Source organism: Python bivittatus, unplaced genomic scaffold (genome assembly GCF_059951505.1).
Source record: "Python bivittatus isolate LINGU-HERP-01145 unplaced genomic scaffold, Pbiv_v1 ctg000480_np1212, whole genome shotgun sequence".
Taxonomy (NCBI): Eukaryota; Metazoa; Chordata; class Lepidosauria; order Squamata; family Pythonidae; genus Python; species Python bivittatus.
In genome coordinates this window covers 65,518,422-65,543,733 of record NW_028277075.1, presented here as the reverse complement: position 1 = coordinate 65,543,733, position 25,312 = coordinate 65,518,422, and the positions used below count along the sequence as shown (strand labels likewise).

General features: G+C 39.5%; 1 protein-coding gene across 5 annotated transcripts in view; it reads left to right on the top strand.

Moving 5' to 3' along the window:
• The window catches only part of LOC103065989 (uncharacterized), a 112,722-nt gene that overhangs the window by 65,970 nt on the left and 21,440 nt on the right, over positions 1-25,312 (top strand). For 4 of the 5 annotated variants that reach the window (XM_088146113.1, XM_088146117.1, XM_007434730.4 and 1 more), the window contains exons 2-9: positions 1,916-2,133; positions 3,378-3,451; positions 4,134-4,219; positions 5,355-5,394; positions 6,858-6,938; positions 11,185-11,292; positions 18,450-18,559; positions 21,038-21,086. In XM_088146113.1, coding sequence (XP_088002239.1) covers positions 3,386-3,451; positions 4,134-4,219; positions 5,355-5,394; positions 6,858-6,938; positions 11,185-11,292; positions 18,450-18,559; positions 21,038-21,086 — 540 coding nt within the window. In that variant the 5' untranslated portion in view covers positions 1,916-2,133; positions 3,378-3,385. Of the gene's footprint in view, positions 1-1,915; positions 2,134-2,215; positions 2,307-3,377; positions 3,452-4,133; positions 4,220-5,354; positions 5,395-6,857; positions 6,939-11,184; positions 11,293-18,449; positions 18,560-21,037; positions 21,087-25,312 lie in introns of all 5 variants that reach the window. The other variant, XM_088146114.1, reaches the window with a different exon arrangement.

Here is a 25,312-nt window from a genome sequence, read left to right as displayed (position 1 = left end):
ATGGACACAACCAGGGTGTCTCCCATTGTTGCAACAATTGTCCTAATGGAGAATCCGTGGGGATTCCCCCTACTGCGTTTTTCCCACTGGCCCCTGGCCTTACACTCTTACTCTGCGCCTTACCCATCCTTCCTGACTACGTTTCCCACCTTACAGAAGGTCCCGGACTCTTCTGTCCCCTTGCGGCGTCCAACGCCTCGTAACCACGCTAATCTCCCCGAGATTATGGGTAGGCTGTACTCACCAGACCTCCCGGAGGTCCCCTCGTCGGCCGACTTCCTCTTTACTTCTGTCTGACTGGCGATTGGAGTCCCGTCCTGGACCCGACTCCGGGGAAAACGGGAGACACCTCAATGGGGTGTTACGGCCGATTACTCACCGGTTCCCCACAGTCCGGTCCACGTCGAGGACTCCTGCCTGGCTCGCCAATTTTGTCAGAAAACGACAGACACGGGTTCGGTTGTCCAGTAGACAGAAGTTTTTATTGGGCACGTTTGCAAAGGTGGGTCCCTCCCGCAGCAATGGAGGAACCCCGAAGCAAGGTCTGACAGGTTTTTATACCCCCTATCTGTCCTCCCCCTCCTACGAGGGCTTGGCTCACAATCTCACCTTTTTTTACTGCCCCGGAGCGCCGCTAATTAACCGCAAAACCGCAGACATTCCACTTTCCGAATCCAATCAGCGCAATACACATTCCAATCCCCACTTGACCCGACAGCCGCCCCCTGCCGTTTCTCTTCACTCTGGAGCGAACGTGCCTCTTGCCTGCAGTCTTTCCTCCCTCCTGCCGTCCTTCTCCACTCTGATGCGAGTGTGCCTTCTGCCCATCCTCCCTCCTGCCGTCCCCCCAAGTCTGCCCCATGGTGCACAGCGCTCTCCCCTAGCAAACATGGTTCGTTTGAGGCCCTCACTTCTCCCTGCCTTCTCACAATTGCAACTGTAATATTTCCTCATTTTTTTAAGCTAGCATCCCAGGCATCTGGTAAAATCAATGAGAGCTTCCATTGTTAACTAAAATAAAAGACAACAAAAGACAACTTTTTACTACTATAATGCTATTTACAAAATTCATTCAAGTACCTCAAAAGCCTGTGTAATTGAATCAGAAACCACACAATATGCAAATTTTGGATGAACTGGATACTACATGGGCTTTTATATAAGGAGTAAGGTTTTTTTTTCTGTTTTAAATTTGCATTTAGCTAATAAAACCCAGTCTATGTAGCCACCAGGAGTCAAGATTGACTCAAAGGCCCATGCATGGAGTAAATTGTATAAAGTGCTTTTCACAATTGCTCGAGTTTGTGACCTTCAAATATAACAATCTATAATAGTCTTGTACAGAGCTACAATGAATTGAGCCTTTTCCTGAAATTTCTTAATGAGTTACTTCCCATTGCCATATTTTATATAGCTGCCTGTGAAATACGTATGTTGAAGCCTAGATAACAGAAAATACAGAATAAAAGTGTGTTCATAAGTTATATTCATGAATAATCCATAGACAAAAAAGCTAAGTACATAAGGTTATAAAACATATTAATTATTTTTGAAAGAGCCCCAAATTCTGGTGGATGTTTACCAAGGAGCTGGCACTTTCTTCTTCCAATTTCTGGAAGACTATATCAAGTGACTGTCAGCCAAGTCATAATGAGATTTCCATTTTCAAAATGGTAGAAAATATGCTACCTGTATGCTGTAGCCACTCCCTTGAGTGTTTCATAGAGTACACTTCTAATTTACCATTTGTTGTAGGCAGAGGGTAAATAATGGAAAGGAGAATTTGAGTATGGTATGTTAAACGCATTTTACTTTGTCTGATTCCTTTTGATCAAATCAGTAGAAGAATCAAATGTTAGGAAAAACATTTATAGAAGTATTTCTTTTAACTGACCAATGACCAATACTTTTGTAGAGAAACCAAATGAAGATAGGACTTCAAAACTGTGGAATGCATGCTAAAGAGTGGGAATGACCAACCTAAAGACTGCTTGAAACCATCAGCAGCAAAAGGAGGAGCAGTTTTGAAGGCACGTGTTGTGCATTTGGAATGTTTCCTGCTGGGTAGCATCAAGAGGGAGAGGCCATCCGTAGCCTCAACAGGTGCAGTGTAAGACATACCAGCCATCTTAGGTAAGAGCCATCATCCCTTGGTGTGCAACATTCGCTTATTTTACTTTCTGTAGGATTTTGACGTAAAATTGTGTTTGGACAGGACAAAATGAACGCTGATGACAAATAGGGGATGAGTATTAAGCTTGACTGTGATCCTCCTGGTTCTGTGGCAAGATAAAGTCTTCTTCAAAGTGAGTTTGATTTAACTAGGTCCATTTAGTTTTCTTGGCAGCAATAAGGAAGCTGTTTGCTATTACTTCCTTGCAGAATGGTTTTTCAGTTTTCCAGTTTAGCTTACTGCCTTGGTATTTTCTGGAGGCCTCCCCTCCAAGTACTGATGATGACTGACAACTCTTCTTATCTTGCGAGCCCAATAAAAATCCACCAACTGCTAAAGAGCAAAGTAGTGGGGAACTTTCTTATTCTCTGTGGGAGCTCCCCTCCTCTATGATAGTTTGCCACATGAGGTTAAGATGGCTCACACTCTCATGGCCTTTTGCATGCTCTTGAAACAGTTTAGAAACAATTAAATTCAGTATAAAATATATCCAAATTTAAACCATTTTAAAATGCATCAGTAACATGCAGTGTAAAATTGGAAATAGGAACAATTTGCTAGAAGCCTATCAAATTAGAAAGATGGTATATAGCCTAAGAAAGTTGGCAGTTAGAAGGGCTTCTTTAAGCATAGAACTCCACAGGGAGATTGCTATGTAATCTCAGAAGGATTTTAACACACTTACACCAGGCTTTTCTGAAAAGCCTTGGAACAGACACCTGTTAGATATTTTGTACTAAGGCTACTTTTAACTTTCTGCTATACTTTTTACTTGAAAGTAAGCCCCACTGAGCATAGGGAGGGGCTTAGGTTAACAAAATTCTAAGATCCACTTTGAACTGTGCCCCAGAACTAACTGCAATCTGGAACGATATATGGCAGAATTAGCATATTCCTATAGTTTTTAATATTTGAAATAATTAAGATAAAAATTGTTTGAACTGAGTTGGTATCTGTGTCTAATGTTAATTGTCTCATTCCTACAAAGAAGAACATTCAAATATACTAATTTGCTCAAACTCAAACTGTGTTTATCATATGATTATAAACAATATATAAATGTTCTTTTTATTTTATCAGGCCGAGTTTAATTTGTAAGTGCTTTAATTGTTGGCAACCACTTTTTTACTACCTTTACACAAAAACAAAAACCCTGTGCTATATATATTGTCTACCTTTTGCCCAATATTTCTTTTTCTTGCAGCTTTTGACATGAAGAAAGATATAGATGCTTTAATAGCAGAAGAAAGGACAGAAATCATTGCTAAGTATGAGAAGGTATAGGCATTATTTTGTCCATATATGTGCTAATTCTAAGAAAGAATTTCAGCTAGCCTGACTATATGCACAAAGCAGGAATCTCAGTCTTTAGCCAGCCATCCAGCTGTTCAGAAGAATGCATTTCACAATGCAATGGCAACGTGGATCATTCCTTGAAATTGCTTTTATGACAGCTGTTTCTGTCCATTGAGGCAAGCATACAATGTTTTATTGGTAGCAGACTGTTGGAAAACCCAGTTTGCAAAAAACGACTTGTTTGGGGGCTATGTGTATGTGGAGGCATTAAAGTATAACCTTTTAAAAGATCATTCCCAGCTTTATAGTGAAAGGTACTGGTAAGGACTGCATGTTCAATGCCATATCTGCAGGCACATGGCTAGAAAGCATTGTATGCAGTACACTAGCACATGATAAGCTGATGCCACTGTGCAAAAATAACTGATATCCGCATATTACCTGATTATGTACAAGACTCTGTCTGTCTGTCTGTCTGTCTGTCTGTCTGTCTGTCTGTCTGTCTATCGGTCGCAAGACCAGTTTTACATGAGTTAAAATGCATCAGGTACTATTTTCATAATTTCTTATATTGCTTTTTAAACTACCACCAGTGTGACAAATCTTTATATTGTTAGACTCTTCTATGGGGAGCTTGATTGTGCCACTTTCCTTTATTTTACAGGGAAGGCAAGATGGAACTCAGATTGATCCATGGGAAGATGCTGACTTTGCTCTCTACAAAGTTACAGACAGATTTGGGTTTTTGCAGTAAGTTCTCCTTTGTGATCCCCTTAATATTTTGCTGAAACAGGTATGCATCTTATTGACATGACTGTGTTGTGGCTACTCCGTGCCTTAGATCATCCTTCACTTATCATTGCCATGTGACTGTACTTGCCATTTCAGTCTACCTGAGCAAGTCAAAGCAAAAAAGTTTTTATCTTGTATATAAAAGCTTCAGCCATCATATTGTAGGAAAGGTCTGACAAGGCTTGGTTCTCAGAATTAACATATGTGCCCTCTGCATGCAGGCATATTAAAAAATTCTAGTATAATCAGAGTTCCTGAAAACCATGAAAATCCTTTAATGGCATTCAGAAATGTTCCAGATTTCTGTGGTTATCCTTTTGAAGAGATGTGGGTTTTTGCATTTGGAAATATCCCAAGCTTTTCATTTGGTGATCCCTGTTATAGAAATTATACTGTTATACAGTATGATCCAGTTAAGGTCCCTTGCTGGCAGAACTGCTTCTCTCAGCAAAACACTAAGTGTATCAGCCTCATCTCCTTCCCCCTACCCAACAACCCCCATGTATCCTCTGACTGACCCACTAGAGCACATATTTGGAGGACTCAAGAGGAAGTAAATGTTTGCTGCCTGAGCAGACTTCAGCGTAATTTTATCCATTAAAAGCAGGAGCTTATAAGAGTTGTTGTTGTTGTTTTATCCCTCCTTTTTTTATATATAACTCAAAGAGATGAACATACCTAATATTCCTGCCTCCCATTTTCCCACAGCAACAATCCTCTGGGGTGGAGTGGGCTAAGAGAGAGTGACTGCCCCAAAGTCACCCAGCCGGCTTTCATGCCTAAGGAAGGCTTAGAACTCACAGTCTTTGGTTTCTAGGCAGCACCTTAACCACTACACCAAACTGGCTCTCTAATATTTTATATTATATTATCATATTATAATATATGATGCTTCTTTCACACGTCACTGATTTAGGCACTCATTCTGAATTTTGATTAACTAAATATCCAAGTTAACAAAAAAAGACAACCAATATATCAGCTAGTTTCTGACCATCTCTTTTGAGCATAACTTCAGATATCTGTCTTGTATTTCCTTATGCATTCTTATATCACACATTAGTTCAATCTGACTTTTTTTTACTTTTTTCAGTGAGCATGAGTTACCAATTCACAGTGCTCTGGAGGAAAAGGTAAATTCTGCAAGCTTTATATTTTGTAAAATAATTGGTGGAGTGGAAACTGCTACTTAGTTTTTAATAGGAAAAATGAAAGACAGTGTAATTATTAACAAAAGAATCTGATTAAAGATTCTTAATTGTATAAATTGAAACATATTTATCTGTAACATAAATACAGAATTTGGGAAGATATAACTAGATTATGATGCTTAGATCTTAGGATGAAGCATTGTCAGGAAAAAAAATCAATGAGATTTTATCCAACATAACCATGATTTGTTCATGGATGAGTGAACATAACTGATCCATTATTGGAACATAAATAGACAAGTTGGGCAGTGTAGATTGAACTCACTTCATTTTTTTCTCCTATGTGTGAGAAGAATGATTTGGTAGTACAAAGGAGCAACGTTCTCTGATAGTCTTTAACTTATCATTTTTTGGTGATCTTTGTTTAATAAAATCAGCTCCATTCTACCTTTCCATGGGTAGAACATTGGTTAAAATGGTCCATTTGTGGAGACTTATAATGTCTGACAGATTCTTGAGTACTCTGGGTTGTTTGCAGAAGCTGGAAAAATAATAGAACAAGTTATGATTGAGATGATTAGATGACATCTAATGAGATGCTAAGTGGAATTTATATAGGATCCATCATGATGATCAAATATAAGCTATAATATATGGTTAAGTCCTGTTGCATAGAGGTGAAAGAGATTTACTTTGTTGAATCATTAACATTCTTAAGTAGACATCCAGCAAAACTACTTTGAGTGACGTGCTTTTCATCTTTCCCAGCAAACAGAATATTGGAATTCTTAGAAATCTGAGATTTGGACAAAATGAAAAGGAGTATATAATTTTTATAAATAAACACAGTCTGTTCTAAAATGCATTCAAAAGCTGAGCATTGTAAATCTATGGGATTAATTGGGAACTCTAGCAAATGTAACTAGCAGTTTTCAGAAGAGCATTCAGGCATTAATGATTGGGGCTGGAATATATAGTTATAGAAACATGAATTACAGATTATAGAAACATGATTTATTAAGATTGGAAATCTGTTTGATTGAAGGAGACTCAGCACCCCACTGTTGGAGATCTGGTACCACTAGTTCTAATAGGCATTATGGTCATCTTTCATTTAGCTGTTACAGTAACATTTTTTGCTCTTCAGAGCTGTGGTTTCAGAGTACAATAATATGGTGCTGTCTAGTTAATCAACAATGCACAGCCTCCATTTAGAACAAGGTTCAAGATAATGAACTGATGAAGAACATATAAATTAAGTTATTACTTTCTAGAACAGAGAATAAATGAAATTGAGTAATTCCTTAGATCTCCACTATAAAGCTCCTGCTTGTTTATATTATAAAAACCATATGAGTCTGTAGTCTATTAACCTGGACATTATGTTTCCATCTTTCCTTTCTCCCTAAATTCTCATTAACTTCACTTTTAAAACTCTTTTCCAGCAAAAAATTCAGGAGATTGAACGAGTGGACAAATGGCTGAAGATGTTAAAGAAATGGGTAAAATACAGAAACAGTGAAAAGGTAAGGAACAGAACAGTGACACATTTTAATAATATTACAATCTTTTGCTTGTCTCTTTATTGCAAGGAAAATTGAGAGTTCCAGTTGGACAACTCCTAGCACTACTAATGAAAGGGGTTGTGTAGCTCTTTTATTTACCCTCCACAAACAGATCTTGAAGAAATATATTGGGAAAATAAGATTAAAAATAGATTTACTCATTTACTCATACCAACATTTTATGAATGAGATAAACAGTTGTACAATAAAAGTCTCAGCTAAAGGAAATCCATGATGAAGGATCAGAACAGGAGACTGTAGTTAAAATCTGAACTACATTTAAGATGTTTCCTTCAAGAGCTTTATAAATCTAGGACACTAAAATGAAATAGAATAAAATAAGAATAAGCCAAGCCTATTGTGTTGATGGGGAAAGAATATATGTAATTTAACCTTGAGAATTATCTCCGAGTGATAGGTATTTTGTTCTGCTTCGCCTGAATCATCTAAGCATTAAAATATGGTGATAGAGGTGAAGAAGTGGGAAAGACAATCATTACAGGTGAAGGAATTGTTCTATTACTTAATGAAGGTAAATATCAGAGAGGTTACTTTCTGTATAATAAAAAAGTGCCCAGCTTTTTTGGCTAGGAAGCACATTAGGAAAAGTCCATTACATTTCACTTACTGTATTTGAGTGACAGTTTAGAGTTTTGTACTTGTTTCTCAAGGAAGCACAGGATTTTTTACTGTTCTTTTTTTCCTTTTCTTGTGGTTGCTGTTTCCGTAATTCTGCATTTACTGTTGCTTCGTGTTTTAAATTTTAATAGTCTGAATATTGTATGGTAATTGTGCACTTTGTAGGGAAAATATATACATACAGTATGTTTGGCCTGACTTTCTGACTTTTGCAAGCATTGTAGCAGAGATCTGATCTTAAGCCCACATAAAAGGAGAGATGTATCCATATTATAGTGCCATCTGTGTTTTCTGTGTGTATGTTTGTGTAAGAGAGTGAATTATAGCACTTCAGTTAATTTTATGTTGCAATTAAAATTTTATTATTGTAAATGTCCAGCCAAGAAAACATCCTAATATGCAGAAAGAAGTGACTGGGTTAATTTTTTGTGTACTTGTTCCAATTTATGAAACTCCTTGGAAAGTTGACGGTTTGATCAATGAATTTATGAGCTTATTCACAGCTCTGGCTATATTTCTCATTGTTTTGCCTGTTCTATTCCTCATTCAAGCCAACTTCATTCTTCTACATTCAGCATTCAGTATATCATAAAGTCAAGTTATAATGGTTATGAAGTTAACTACATACACAGACTAAATACTTTTTTGCCCCACTGTACATGGTAAAGTCTCCTCTTCAATAACTCCTGTGCATTTTATTGGCTCTGACATAGGAGAATTTCTTGACAGATGATGCCTCATGATTTAGATCTACCTTTATTCCACGCTGTTGCCCTTGAATACATCAAACATCAATGACCTGAAATGGCTGCAACTTTTGGATATCGTACTGCAAAAGTTAATTCATAAGATTGGAAAAACTCAAAAGGATCACCTAATCCTCTTGGTTGTTTTAGGACTGATATGTTTTCAGAAAAAGATTAAATTGTGCTATGATCAGAAAGCAGATTCCAATGAGGTATCCATGCTAGCCTCTTGAAGCAAGAACAACTTAAGACACCTTAAACATTAACATACTGTATATATGCATTCATAGGTTACCATCCACTTATATTATTTTGTGAGTACATAAGTATACTTGGAAATTTATGGGTAAGGTGTGAAATGTTAGAAGCTTGATGGTGTGTATGATTAAAATTGTGGAGGGAGTAGGTTTATAAGAATTAGAAGTAACATAAATCACTAAAAGAGATAATATATTTATCTGTGCTTAATTTGTGTGATTTTTACATGTCATAGAATTTTTAGAGAACCTGAGAGGGAGAGATGAAAGAAGCAGGAATTACAGATTAGCTATTGTAGTTAAGTCCAGTGGTGTTAATCCTCTTATATAAAGCCACTAACAAAAACTATTTTGTTTGTGTATGTGTGCTAAATTGTAAAAAAACAGTTGATTGATTATTGATTATATGCCATCAAATTGGTGTCTACTCTTAGCAACCACATAGATTTTCTCCAGGAGGATATGTCCCCAACCTGGTCCTTTAGGTCTTTCAATAGTGTACCATCACTGCTGTAATTGACTCCATCTGCCTTGCTGTTGGTCATCCTCTTCTTTTCTTTCCTCCTACCTGTTCCAGCAATATAAACTTCTCCAGAAAGCTAGGTCTTTGCATAATCTGTTCAAAGTATGATAATTTGAATCTAGTCATTTGTGCCTTGAGTAAGAACTCTGGGTTGATTTGTTCGATAATCCATTTGTTTGTTTTTGGCTGTTCTTGGTATTCTAAGAAGTCTTTTCCAACACCAAAGTTCAAAACTCTTTCTATCCTGCCTCTTCAGAGTCCAGCTAACAATTCCATAGAACTTCACAGAGAAAACCATTGCCTGCATGGTTCTGATCTTTGTAGGTATAAGCACATCCTGGCATCTGAATATTTTTTCCAGGGCCTTCATTGCTACTCTACCAAGTACTACAGTAGTCTGTGGTGTATTTCTTGACTGGTGGTTCCTTTACTGCTGATAGTTGATCCTAAAAGGCAGAAGCTAGCCATCACTTAAGTATCTTCCTTCTCACTTCTAAGGCTGAAATTCCTGTTTTTTAAACACACTCCACAGCTTGACATGATAAACGCAGTCAAAGGCCTTTCAACAATCAATTAAATATATACTGACTTCTTTGTAGTATTCTTTGACTTTCTCAATTCTCCAGCATGCATCAGCAGTAATGTCTCGTATTCCTTGGCCTTTTCTAAACCCAGCTTCAACATCTGACATCTCCCTTTCCATGTAGGGCTGTAATCTGCATTGGATGATCGTAGGCATTATTTTGCTTGAGTGTGAAATTAAGGATATTGTACAATAGTTTGCACACTCTGTTCGGTCCCCCTTCTTTGGTAGCAAAATCCAATAGTTTGATTCTAATTGTACAAGCATTTTTTATAACTCATAATGAGTTCATTATACTAGGACTTTGCCTATGCTAATTGTCTGAATTGCAAGCACTTGTACAAGCATACAGACACTATTGGAGCAATGCAACCTCTTTTACTTTTTCCATTATTGCTATAACCAAGAGATTTGAGCAAAGGTTAAGTGGATTTCTTTTATTCTATATTTAGATATTCTTGTTGGTCATTTGGACAGGCTACATTTATGACATTATTATTCATACTAATTAGCCAAAATAGAAGTTAGGTTAGATGTACAACTTAAAATATTCTACTAATAATGTATAAAACAAAATATAGTGGCTTACATTCAAAGTTGCTTTGCCATTCACCACTCATATTACCCATACCACATAATACTCTCACCATTCCCACAAGGTGGAGGTACAATTTTTGGAGGATTGAAATGGATGAATCAGTCCATTTCCAACCTGTGTGTGTTTGCATATGCTCCCTCACAAAATAAATTTGAAAAATTGTCAGATTTAAATGCCTATTTTAAAGATACAGTTTGATCTGCAGGTTAGGAGATGTAGATGAGGTTGGTTTAGATTTCAGTTCATAAAGAGAAAATTCTTCAAGTATCCTGAGTACAAAATACTGCCTGGGTGAAATGAATGATGAAACAGCCCTGAATTCTAAATGTTAATTCTTAGAAAAGAAGTTAAGATCTTAGCCATTGGTTTAAATAACACATTTCTCTTTAAAAGTGAATGAAAAAAATCCTTATATTCAGTCTTGGGAGTGGGGGAGTCAGTGATGCATCAGCAGGTGCTTTCATATTGTACCAACACTAGTGTTGCAATGACTCATCAAGATATACTTTTGTGACAAATTATACACAAATCACATTAATTAAATGTAAATGAACATGCATATTGACTGAAACTTCCTTCTTTTGGACAGGTTCTCCACCCAAACTTTGAGTCATCTGATAAACTACTCAGAATATTTGAAATGAAAAAGTCTACTAATGCTGTGCTTCAAATGTTAAGACACAGATTTCTTTCTGTGCATAATATGTTAATTATGCCAGGTTGCATCACTGAAGGAAATTCAGGAGAAATATAAAATGAGATAACTAGTTTCAGAATTGCCTAGATAGTTTTTCGTTAGCTCTTGATGATCAGACTATGATCACGCTCACTTTTTTTTTCTTTTTCTTTTGGTATTTATAGATGTTCCGCAGAATTTATAAAGGGATCCCCCTCCAAGTACGAGGTCAAGTCTGGTCACTCTTACTGGATATTGAAAAGATTAAGATGGAGAATGAAGGGAAGTATGAGGTAAGGTATCTTATATTCCATCATAGAAGTATAAAGCACACTAAACGAATAACCAGCCTCATGGTTATCTGCACATAAGATAAATGTAATGAATATAAACACAAGTATCCAATCCAATGTTATTTTTCTCTATGCTCCAAGATTAGGGAAAGGTGACTTTAGCCATAAAAATCCCCCAAAACTATTTGTGATTATATTTGCTGCCTCATGGAAAAACTTATTAATGCCCTTCAACATTTGAGCATTCTGTTCTAGATTCCCACTCTTGTTCACATAAAAGCAACATTTTTCTTCCAGAGGAGCTCAAGCACCTCCCTGAGCGGCCATGAGCATATCCAGGGCTTTGTAAAACTATCTTAGATAAAGAAGACACTTTACCCCAAAGGCTTTCTGTGGAATAAATGGTGGCTTTAGCAATGAGTTCAAAATTAGCAAAAATCTTATGAAAAGGCTGTTAGATTTCCCAGATGCCCAACCTGGGGAAGATTGCCCTTCTGAATTGGTGGAATCCAGAATTTCAAATTTCTAGTATAGAAATGTTGTAAAGGATGGAGGTGGCTCTCCGTGCCCAATAGGCAAAACTATCCATATTAAGTAAGTGCTCAGAGGTTAATTCCTGGACTAGGATGACATTGGGATATAACCACCCAAACCTACTAGTCTCCTTCCGTCCCAGAGGTAAGTTTTTGCACTTTACTTCTACAAACAAAGAAGAACCCAGGGACTTTTATACATCAATTTAAGTAATCTATGTGCTGGCAATGCTGGAGATGGTATTTCCAAAAACTACTGCAGTCCAAGTGGATTTTAGATCAAAGGATGAAGAGGAAAGGGAAGTATTGCAGCTACATTCTAACTGATAAATGAATCTTCTATTAAACTCTTAAGCCAAGCACCCCACTGCACCCACCCCACCCCATACAGAGGTAAGTTAGGATAAGTCATTTAACAGGCTGAAAGGTTTTGCAATACAAAACAATATCATGCTGGAACAGAGTATTCCACAGTGTCACTGCCATAGTTCAGATAGTTCAAGGATAAATCAACCATATTTCAGCCAGTCCTTCATTCTGGAATTTGGAAGAGTCCTGACTAGGTTCTTCCTGGGTCAAGTGGGGCCAGGCAGCAAATCCTCTGGGAGAGAAATTCTCCAGCAATGCAACGAGTGTGTCCAGATAGTCTGACACTTGCACTTCACGGTGGTGTTGGTTGTCAGCAATACTTGGTAGGTTCCCATCCACTGAGCTGTCAGGTAATCCTTTCTGTGGTATTCACAGATGAGGACATAGTTAATAGGCTTCAGGGTATGGCATCTGTCAAGGTGGAAGGCTGGACTGTCACTTTCACTTCTGTAGAAATAGACTAAAGTCATTTAGTGAGCACTTCATCAGACTAGTGTGGTCTCCTTTTACAGGCAGCTGATTAGGCTGGTTACTCCCTACACTGGCCAGCTGAACACAATTTCAAAGGGAAAGAAGCCATGCTTCCTGCTAAGAATGGTTCTGATTCCCATTAGAACATGCAGGAAAGCCTCTGGCCATCAAAGGCCATTGGGGGCAGTAACTTTAGCCAGTTGCATGTTAATATCTCAGTTCTGCTACTCTACATAAATGCAATTCTGTGGCTGAAAAGGGCTGTGGAATTGCAACTTGATACCCAGTGCTTTACAAATGGTCTTGGTCACCTGACTGGTAAAATGAGCACCCATGCCACAATCTAATGAGAAATTCAAGCCTAATCAGGGATGAAGACAGTTAACAATTAATTTGCTACAGTGGTGAGCTTTTCCATGACCAGCTGGTAACATCACCTTAAAAAAATTTTTTTTTCTTCCTGTGTTTGAGAGCTTGGAGACAGAGCTTTTAACTCTGCTTTCCGGTGTTTATAAGCACTTGTTTTTAGGGGGGGAAAACCCTGTCCATTTCAATTTCACATGTTAGACAGATAGTAACATTTTTTTTTTTTTTGCTCTGTGCAGCTTTCAGAAGCATTAGATCAATATCTGCCCTTTCAGGATTTCTCTGCTGAGAACTTTGATTACCCCATCACATATCACTGAGCACCTGTCTCCCCAAAAGAGCTTCCCTCTGCTTCCTAATCAGCTGTCTACCGCTGGCCTAGGTTTCTGTTTGAAATATCAAATACTTTGATGAGCAGTGCTTTTGCAAATTCTGTGGAATTGTCAGAACCCAGCCATGATAGAAAGACCCATGACACCACAGAAAGGCTTTGTTATAAAAGCAGGCAGGTCAGGGAAGCAAGAGGATCATTCGGATTTCCTGTCTTTTGGAATACATGAGGGCACTCCTGCTTTCTTTGTTAACTAAAAGTAACAACAGCCCTTCTTTCAAAGGAAGAGTCACCGTTTGCAGTTCTGTGCTTTAAAAACAGTGAAGCATTTCTTCAGAAAGATAAACAAAGATATCTGAGAAAATAAATTAAAATAGACCTGTCATCAGTATTGACTTATGCCTGTCTCTGGTAATCTGGGATAGACTCTAGCGTTTAAGAGCTTGTGTTTACTGCAGGCCTTCAGGAGCCACTTACAAATCTGCTTGAGTAGATACACCAGCACAGATAACAGGGTTCACAATGGAATTGACTTTAAAAGCTATGCTTAATGAGATTGCATTATTTATTGATCTGTTTCTTTAATAAATATACGTGACCATTTTTCAAGGTTTCCTGGATGGTTTTCAATTATAAAGCATACAGTTCCATATCAATATAAACAGTTAATTTTAAACAATGAAGGAATGAATTAGCACCAAAAGCAGTATATATAATAAATGTTTTCAGTTAAAAGCCAAATGAAATAGTACATTTTAAAAATCCTTAGTAATTTTAACATGTGTTAAAGTGTCTAAGGGTATAGGCTACCTGGACCAAAACATTTAAATCTTTAAAAGTAAAAAACAGTTATTTGAATTGGATTCAGAAACACAACTGATGCATCTTTTACACAGTTGATGTAATAAGGTTTGCCTGGCTAACAAACTGGGTGTTAAAGATTCTTAATCAAAAATAGCTTCACTTAAGTTCCATTATATTAGTCCATTTTGGATACTGCATTTCCCTGGATTGGGTCAGAGCTGTAGTGCCAATTGAAGTGGGTAAAGTGCAGTCCTGGTCACTGCTGCAACATTTTTTTCCATTGTCAGTGTTGAATTTGGAAGTACCAAAAGACATGGTCCTGCAGGGGAGTAGCAATTTCATCATGGTATGCAACAGCCTATATTATTTTTAACATTTATGTCGCTATTAAAAATAAAGGTAATTCTCATGCCCTTAGTATTCATGCTAACCGGGTTTTGAAGGATGACACACACACATTTTGAAACTAAAAAAAAATGGCTTGACTCGTAAAATGTGGTCAGTTCAGCATGGTATGACAAGTTAAAGGAAGTGGGATAGATAAAACCAGATAGCGACACAGATTAAGAGCCTGTTCCTCTCTATTTATTTTGGCCATTGCATCCTCCTCAGAGGATGTTACTATTTGACCATGCCTCACAGCAAGTGATCAGAATAAACGGAAGTCACAAGCTGTTGAACTAAGCTCCGGGGGGACCTGTAATAACTAGAGGACTTACAGTATAATAGACTGTACATGAACATAAATCCTGGGAATCGGCTATTCATAATCCTCCCCATCCTTTGTGCCACTTGATATTTATTCAGAATAAAGTTGGAGTTAGAGAAAAGCTTTTTGTTTATGGGAGCATAGGGTTTCTTTGAAATCAATGGACCTTTCTGCATTTTATCATCCATTTCTTCTCTCTCAGCAACGCTTTTTGCAAATTCAAGTATTTCCTTCGTTACAGTTTTTTCAATCAGAGTATCTTCTTGGTATTTCTAGCAGTGAAATTTATTTTTTATCTGTAGTCAGCTGAGAGAGAAAAAAAAAGCAGGTATGTTGAAAATCAGGATCAAGTCTGGTGTGCAAATATATGCTTCTATGTAGCTTATAATTCTCTTGAGTGTGGATAATAATGCAGGAATTAATCAGCAGTTAAAGTAGTGTTGTTGTAATGTGACATACTTTTTAATTGTTGTGTAGTACAAAATGTTTGGTATTCTTGTGATTTGAAGTGTTAAAAGGGAAGGTAATTTATACAGGCTATGGCAAACCTATATATGTATGTATGTATGTATGTGTGTATAAATAAAATGACAGTCTAACTGTAAGGCACTTTAAAGTATGTGCTTGCTATTAAGTAATGTCATAATGAGTTACTAGAGAGATACTATTTTTTCCCAAATGTACAGTATCAAATGTTGCAATATCCTATAGATCAGTGGTTCTTAAACTACTTGACTCAATTACTCTTTTTTCCAGTCTTCAATAATGTCATTTTCTGCACCAAAACCCCAGACTCTGTTGTTTTATACAAGTGTCTTGGTAGCAGCAGTCCTAAACAGGATCCTCAACTCACAAACAAGCAATTACACATTGCTCCATTACACCCAGATATGCCCAAATTATCTCCATTTTAAGAACCCCTGCTGTAGATGCATTCACTGGACCCTATTCTACCTGGGTTGTTCAGTTCCAAATTGAAGACATTAATAATGATTAGCAATGCTTTTATATATATTCAAACAACCCAAATCCAAAGTTTTCCCAAAATGGAGAATTTCCCCCCCAAACAAAGACTAGTTTTGAGAGAAGTATAGTCCTAAGAGAAAATAGGGAAGAAAGAATTAAAGTCCATCCATACTTTAGTCCCTACTCTGACCTGATTATTACCGCTTTCACCTTATGACATTTTTCATTTGTAAAAGCCTGCATATTAGTTAGGCTATTCCTTGAGTAGTTTAGCCCTTAGTGAAAAATTTGTGAGCTAATTGGTTGACGAAGAGTGCTATTTAAAGCTGTTTGGTTCTGATGTTCATGTTTATTTATTTATTTATTCATCCATTCCTTCCTTCCTTCCTTCATTCAATTTATATGGCCACCCATCTCAAACAATTGACTCTGGGTGGCGAATAATCATAAAATCAATTAAAACCAAATTACAAACATGATACAAAAGAAAATTAAATATATACAGCAGCTGAGAAAATTATAATCCATAGATGTTAACATAACCAGGAAACGGGGCCCTTAACACACGTGAGACTCCAGGCCCGGGTACATAACCAGGTCTTCAAGGCCTTACGAAAGGCCAACAAGGTCAAGGCCATTCTAATCTTTGGGGGGAGAATGTTCCAGAGGGCAGGCGCTATGGCAGAAAAGGCACACCTCCTAGTCCCCGTCAACCGACGTTCTTTGGCTGATGGGACCAGAGCATGCCCATCCTGCTGGACCGGATTGAAACAACTGGGAGAAGATGGTCCCTCAGGTAACCTGGCCCGAAGCCATGAAGGGCTTTAAAGGTGAGAACCAGCATCTTGAATTGCACCTGGAAACACACTGGCAACCAATGCAGCTCACGAACCGTGGTGTTACATGTGCCGAGTACCCGACACCATTTACTACCCATGCAGCTGCATTCTGCACCAGTTGAAGTTTCCGAATGCTCTTCAAGAGCAGCCCCATGTAGAGTATGTTTTAGTAATCCAGATGGGAGGTCACGAGGACATGAGTGACAGTGAACAGAGCCTCCCGGTCCAGGAATGGGTGCAACTGGCACACAACCAGAAGGTGTGCAAAGGCCCTCTTATGTTATGACTAGATTCATAGTGACAGAATTAGTAAGGAGAGGAAACCAAACCGTTCACTCTGGGAATTAGTTCCTCATGGTGGAAGTAAGAAAACATATGGTTGAAAGCAAAGTAGGAGAAATTCTCCCTGGGAAGGGGGTTGATTATCTTTTCCTTTCTCTATTGCTTGTTATGCACTACTGGTTTAAAGTCACATGTCCAAAACCAGAAATCTACCACCTTTCCCTTAGATTGCTTTTTGGGATGAGGCTTCCTCAACCAATTTACTTCAATTAGTTATTTAATTAGTAGAATATATTGAAAACATCACCATTTACTTTTGAGTATAGAAGTAATTCTGTAAGGCTGCAGAATCTATCTATCTATCTATCTATCTATCTATCTATCTATCTATCTATCTATCTATCTATCTATAAATCAGAATTGGATTAACCAACTTACAAACAAAAAAATCAAGCCAGCAAGTTTTATTGCTGGATTGTAAAATTGACTTGTTTGGATCTAAAACTTACTTGATCTGGTTATCTGATTAAAGTAGTTTCTGAATTTTCAAATGATATTGGTGAAACGTAATGCATTAACATAATAGAAATAAACTTACAGTCCTCCTGCTCTGTGCTGGAGGCAGTCTTTTTAAAAACTAGAAACTTCCATTTAATTTTTATTTGGGCTGCTTGAATTTTAAAAAAGAAACGCTCACAAATAAACACAAAAAGAAGCTGCTAAAATGGCTCTGAGAAGAAAGAACAGTTAATGTGGTGACCAGTGAAATGTATTAAAAGGAAAGGCAAACACTTCTGAAATCTGCTTTAAAGAGGGGATGTAGAAAAGTGCATATATCAGAAGAAATGCCAGATCCCTGAAATATGAACGACCAGTAATTTTGTTTGTAACTTTTGACAGTTGAGTAATAATTAATAGCACTAAGAGACCTCATCTTGAAATACCTTAAAAGAATGAAATGCTTCATTCATTCATTCATTCATTCATTCATTCATTCATTCATTCATTCATTCATTCATTCATTCGATTTATATAGCCGCCCACTTGGCACACAACTCAAGGTGACATATATCATCACTAACAACCTGCAATTGAGTCCATATAAAAACAACACAATGACAAATAATAATAATATAGAAAAACACATGAAAACATAAGAATATAAAGTGCTGGGTTTAGGGGGACCAATCCCTAAACTCTGCCCACTAGTTTAGTGCTCTGGAGATAGAGAACAGGTCTTTCTCCAAGGCCAGGTCTCACTCTGTGTCTCTAATTACAAAAAAAAGAGTCTTTTTCTGCCACACTCTCTGACCATGGGAGGCTGAGCCTTGTACAGTCAGATTGGTGTTGTTTTGGAGAATGAAGGTCCTCCATGCAGGCAAATATACAGTTTTGGAAAGTTGCTCAGGAAGCCCAAGGGCCAGAAAAGTTTTTCCACTTCTGATTTTAAAGTTTTTTAACACTGTAACTCATCCTCATTTGCTCAGAAAATGAAAGAACAAGCCAGAAGCTTCTCATCAGAAATCAAACAAATAGATCTGGATGTCAATCGCACTTTTCGAAACCACATCATGTTCCGGGATCGCTACGGAGTAAAGTAAGTTTCTCATATGTGGATCTCATTTGTTTATACCTCATTTAATAATTATTTTATCTTTGTTTCTGTTTGTTTTGCCCATTTGCTACAAATACTTGTTGAATTATCTGAGGGAAGAGCATGAAGCAGAGTCCCCCAGTTAGGTTCCATCAGTTGTATAGGAGTACAGCTCCTTTCATCCCCAACCAGCAAGGCCATTTTTGTAGTCGGTCACACTGGAAGGAAACCATGTGAGGAAAGGCTGAATTAAAATATAATGAGCACATTGCAGCTGGTAGATCACATCACCCTCTTTACAGTATTTGGAGATAACTTGTGATAACACAGGGACCTTCTCTTTGCTGAGAGATTCTTAAGAGCAGGGGTCCTCAAACTTTTTAAACTGGGCCAGTTCACAGTCCCTCAGAATGTTGGGGGGCCGGACTATTTATTTGTTTGTTTGTTTACTTATTTATTATTAAACTTGTATGCCGCCCATCTCCCCCAACGGGTGACTCTGGGTGGCTCACAATAATAGTTTGAAAAAAACATGAATGAATTCTTATGCACACTGCACATATTTTATTTGTAGTACAAAAAAAAAACAGGAAAAAAATACAATAATTAAAATAAAGAACAATTTTAACCAACATAAACCCCACCCTGCATTGGTGGTCAGTGTCAGTAAATGTCATCCTCCCCCCATCCCATCCCCCCGCCCCCTGCCCCCCACATTATTGGTCAGTGTCAGTGGCCATTCTCCTACTTGAGGGGCAACCACACAGCCCAAATGGAGAAAGTAATAGGGCGCCCTGGACCCCACTGATGACCCTGCACAGAGGATCCCTCCCGCGGAGTATGAGGAAGTATGAGTTGAAGTGCCCCTGTGGTTGTAAGTGTGGACGGGCTGCCAAGTGCCCGAATTTTGATCATGTGACTGCAAGGGTGCTGCAACAGCTGTAACTTTGGGGACTGAGCATAACTACTAAATGAATGGTTGTTAAGCGATGACTACCTGTACAAAGAATTTGAGATGATGGAACAGGTCTGGGCAAGGAAGAGGAGTTTGGATATAAATGCAAGGACAGAAGAGAAGAAAAAGTGAAACAGAAACTGAGTACAATGCTTTCTGCGGTCCTGATAATTTGCAAAGAAGTAGGCTGACCTGATTTCCAAAAATAAAAACTTGGATATACGAATATTAAAAAATGCATACATGTATACAAATCTACAAGTCAATTTCCCCAAAGTCACAGGCAAAAATTACCAGAAAAAAAAGGACCCAAAGATGTTTAGAAGAGCTTCTCTGGAATGAAGCAACTTTAAGTAGTTCCAAACTTTCCTGTTCCCTGTTGTGCTTTTACACTCTGTGAAAAATTATTTCCAGGCCAAATTAATTTAATAAATGACTAACAATCAATTGACCACTCTCTCCATCATAAGGCTATCAGACCTGATCTGCAAAAATCCATTAGTTGTCAGCAAAGAGATACAGGAAACACTAACTTTGCTTCTTATTCTGGATTTCTGCAGACTAGTACTAATCAATCAGCCAGTAAAATGGATAATGGAATAGCTTCATTCCCATGTTCCCTTCCACCATAAGGTACCCGGAGACTTGATGAGTAATGGAAAGACATCATTTCTTTGGCTCCTTGTTCCCATACTGTTCTCCCTGCTCTACCTTGAGCCCTCCCATTAGTTCAAGGATGCCTTCCCCAAAATCAGGACTGTCCCTGTAAAACTGGAATTTAATCTTGGAAATAAGTTTCAGGCACTGAGAGTGCCTTCTGTTGACTAAAACCTAGTCATGGCAGCAGGTTATTGGGAATATTTTAATGACATTCCCAATGAAATCCATTGTGTGGGTAAAACAGGAAGGAACATAAAATGCAAACATGAAGCACCATGAGTACGGGGCTCCTGCCGTTCTCCAAATAGGGCACCTGTACTCATGAGACCTGGGGAAGACCAGGTGGTTTCCGAGGGATTGCAAGAATGGGGTGGGCAATTGGGAGAAAGAATGACACAAGCAACTTGGAGAAAGACACACCGATCACCCTGCACAGAGGATCCCTCCTGCAGAGGATGAGGAGAGGAGGAGAGCTGCCGGATGGCCCGGTATACCTGTAATGTAGAAGAGTCCAGCTCTGCAATCTCCCTCCCCGTGCGTTGCCTGCAACTCGCTTCTGAGAGACAGCAGCGGCAGCCAATCAGGCAGGCGGGCCGGAGAAATGACTCTGGCGGGCCGTATCCAGCCTGCGGGCCATAGTTTGAGAACCCCTGCTTAAGAGCATCAGAACTATGTCTGATGAATCCAACAATCTATTGAGCAGGAAGCCATTGCTCCTGATGTTATTTATTTGCTCTATAATTGCAGGATATTTCTTCTGAAACACTTCAAGTAGAGAACATCTTGGCTGGTTTATAAAGATGCTGAAAATCTAACGTTGAGACCCCATCCTGATATTCTTAATGTTATTTTTTTTTCTTATACAGACAACAAGCTTTGTTCCATGTCCTGTCAGCTTACTCTGTTTACAACACGGTAAGAAATTGAAAATTTAAAAAGTCTGACATACTTTTTTATTTGACAATAAGATTACAGTATAGATTAGATTAAGAATTTAGTATTAAGGTGGCAAAGCAGACTTTCAGAATGGCATTAAGGTGCTTTTTAGCACGTTAAATGTAGAAAAAAAGAATCTATCTAAAACCAATGTATTTTTTTTTTTATGAAGGATTTTTTAAAAAGTTATATTCTCATCTTTTGTTCCAAATGCTGTGTAGAAAATCCATGGTGCTTGGGCTAAAAAATGAAAAGGAATCACTTCTAGTTTAGGGCACTTCATGAAGAAGGGACCTCCACAGATTGCAATCATTTGTACAATCTCTGTTCATTTATTTATTTATGGACAGGAATGCTGTAAATCTTTCTAAATAGTTGTGACTTTGGTCTACTATCAGATGAGGATGTTGGTTCTCTGCATGGTCTCTTGTGCTTCATTCAGTGGTAGCCTCATGGTGTGGGACTCCAATTTGTTATAGTCCCTTGACTTATTTCCAGTCAAAGGGCACAGAAATGAGGAGGTTTTGAAAAGGGTTAAAAGACATCTAGAGCGCCGCTGGAGGAGAACAAGGACTGGACCCGACCAAACACAAGCTAGAGCCACTATTAAGATCTACCTTGTGGCGGTAAGAGCAGAGAAACATCAATATTTCCCCGCTCTTATTGCATCTGCAGAATGTTACCCGGCGGCCCTGTTTAAGATCACCTGATCTCTTTTGGGGAAGGGGGGCCTAGTAGCCCATTTACAGGGTCGCACAGAGGAGGCATCTGGAGGATAAAATTGCTTAGATCCAGTTCCAGTTGGATGCCATGCGTGAGGCGTGGTCTATAGAGATGCCCAGGGTATGTTCTTACCCTGTTATCTGGGAACAGTTTGATCCTGTTGAACCCAAGGAAGTGGACAGGGTCCTCCGGACGGTCAATGCCACCACCTGTCAACTAGATCCATGTCCCTCCTGGCTAGTCAGAGCTTCCCGGGAGGTGACATGTGAGTGAGTCCAGGCAATGGTGAATTAATCCTTGAGGGAGGGGGTGTTTCCAGCTGCCTTTAAAGAGGTGCTGGTGCACCTCCTCCTCAAGAAGCCATCACTGGATCCCACCATACTGGACAATTTTTGTCTGGTCTCCTACCTCCCATTTTTAGGGAAGGTGGTTGAGAAGGTAGTGGTGTTGCAGCTCCGGAGGATCCTGAAGGAAACGGATTATCTAGATCCTTTTCAGTCAGGTTTCAGGCCCGGATACGGGACGGAAATGGCATTGGTCTCACTCATGGATGATCTCTGGTGGGAGCAAGATGGGGGTAGTGTATCCATCCTTGCTCTTCTTGACCTCTCAGCAGCTTTCGATACCATCAACCATGGTATCCTTTTGGGTCTACTTGGGGAGTTGAGAGTGGGTGGCAGAGTTTTGCGTTGGTTCTCTTCCTTCCTCCAAAGTCAATTCCAGTTGATGTTGATTGGGGGTGAGAGGTCCAGCTCGCGGCCCCTCCTTTGTGGGGTGCCCCAGGGTTTGGTACTCTCTCCGCTCCTTTTTAACATCTACATGAAGCCACTGGATGAGATCATCTGCCACCATGGGATGAGGTATCATCAATATGCAGATGATACCCAGTTATGCATCTCCATCCTGGGTGAGGTGAGTGATGCCATGACCACCCTTTCACGGTGCCTGGAGGCTGTAGAGGTCTGGATGGGGTGCAACAGGCTTCAGCTGAACCCTGATAAGACAGAGTGGCTATGGATTGGAGGCCCCTCTGTATCCAAGGATTTACCATCTTTGGTTTTGGACAGGGTTGCACTGCCCTGGATGGACCTGGTGCGTAATCTCCTGGACTCACAACTTCTGCTCACAGAGCAGGTGGCAGTCGTGGCCAGGAGAGCCTTTGCCCACCTCCGTGTGGTATGCCAGTTACACCCCTTCCTGGATCAGGAGGCTCTCTGGTCAGTCACTCACGCCCTGGTCATCTCTCGGCTAGACTGTTGCAATGCGTTCTACATGAGGCTACCTTTGAAGAGTATCCGGAAGCTACAGCTGGTCTAAAATGCAGCCGTGCGGACAATTTTGAGTGTCCCAAGAATGGCGCATATAACACCTTTACTACGCAAGCTGCATTGGGTCCCAGTCTGCTTCCGGGTCCAATTCAAAGTGTTGGTTATCACCTTTAAAGCCCTACATGCCATGTGTCCAGGTTACCTGAGGGACCATCTCACCCCTGTCACATCAAGCTGTCCCACCCAGTCAGGCAGAGAGGGTATGTTGCGGGTCTCATCAGCATGAGAATGTCACCTGGCGGGGTCCAGAAGGAGAGCTTTCTCTGCCATTGCCCCCGCCCTTTGGAACATTCTCCCTCCAGAGGTGTGGCAGGCCCCTACTCTCCCAGCCTTCCAGAAAGGATTAAAGACCTGGCTCTGCCAGCTTGTGTGGGGTGATAACAACCTTACCCAATTCTGGGGGTGGCTAGCGCCTTGATGACGCTCTCTGAGTGACTCCCAATTATACAGTGGAACCTCGGGTTACGAATTTAATTCGTTCCGTGACTCTGGTCGCACCCCGAATTGGTCGCAACCCGAAGGAAATTTTCCCACAAGGTTCAATGTAATTACCATTAATCCGTTCTGGCGTGGAGGACAGGGAGGCGGCTATTCTTGGAGGGAGAGTCTCCCTCCCTACGACCACGTGTCAGGGGCGGAAAATGGCCACGGACCACGTGTCAGGAGCGGGAAAATGGCCGCGGACCACGTGTCAGGGGCGGAAAAATGGCCGCGGACCACGTGTCAGGGGTGGAAAAATGGCTCCGGACCACGTGTCAGGGGCTAAAAAATGGCCGTGGACCATGTGTCAGGGGCGGGAAAATGGCCACGGACCACGTGTCAGGGGCGGAAAATGGCCGCGGACCACGTGTCGGGCGGAAGAATGGCCGTGGACTGTGTCATGGGAGGGAAAATGGCCACGTATCCTGCTCATACCCTGAGGCGGAGTTCGCAAATCGAGGTAAATTTTTGCAGCTGGAGCTGGTCGTAACCCGAAAAGTTCGTTAACAGAGGCATTCGTAACCCGAGGTTCCACTGTACTTGGATCTATTTATTTTCTATTTATTATTGTAATTTTGTAATTTTAATGGATTTTAACTGTTTTGTAAACCACCCAGAGTCGTTTAACGAGATGAGCAGTGACAAATTTGATAGATAGATAGATAGATAGATAGATAGATAGATAGATAGATAGATAGATAGATAGAGTCCTTAAATTACATACCGGATTTGCTGCTTCATTGTGCCATCACAATTAATCCAGGTGCTCCAAGAAACAGGAGATACATTTTTTCAGTTTTTTTACCTAAGATGGTGATTCTTCCTTTTACAAGAATTTAAAATGGCTTTTTTGAGCTTTTTCCTTATTTCATGTTGCAGTGCCTATATAATGTTACATAATTTCAGTTCATGAAAATGTGAGAAGTGACAATAGTTTGCTTTTGTCTTAGGGCTAATTTTATATTGCAGACTCCCCCTAGGTTCTAAATATAGCATTATTTTCCTCGTGTAGCTGTCAAATGTTTACAAAATATTTTAGACTGAATTTCTACATCCAGGATGGATAATTTCAGATTTAGCTTCCCAGATCCCAAGTCCCAACTAGCTGTGTCCCTTGCTGGAAAGCAAACATCCGGGTGCTTTCCTGGCAACCTTCTCCCAGCACTTGGAAGAAGTCTCTCCCCAAAGTTTTCCTAACTCTTATCCAATGAAAAAGAGAAGAGGTTTTTCCTCTTTTCCAGGGGTTACAAAAACTCTCCAGACCTTTGAACATATTTGTCTTCCCAAAGGGAGTGTTTTAAAGCAGGGCCTCTTAAGGATTCACCCATTTGTTACTTTGCCAGTAGTAAAGGTGAGGGGAGACAACAGCCAGCTACTCTTTAGCCCTTCTACCATCCTGAAATGGCTCTTTCCATATAACATCAGTAGACTCAGATTGCAGGAAACACAAGATCTGGCCTCTTCCTTCTGACACTAGCCAGTGCCTGGGATGGGCTGGAGAAACAGTGTTTTCTCTGACCACTCTTTTTACTGTATGTATTTGGTTCTAATTACACTTTTATAAGGTGCTTTGGACTGAAAACAATGTGATACAATTATTCAGGATTCTTTGAGCCTCCCAGATAATTTGGGGAACCTCTTAGGGTAGCAATAATTGTTAATAAGGAGAAAGGT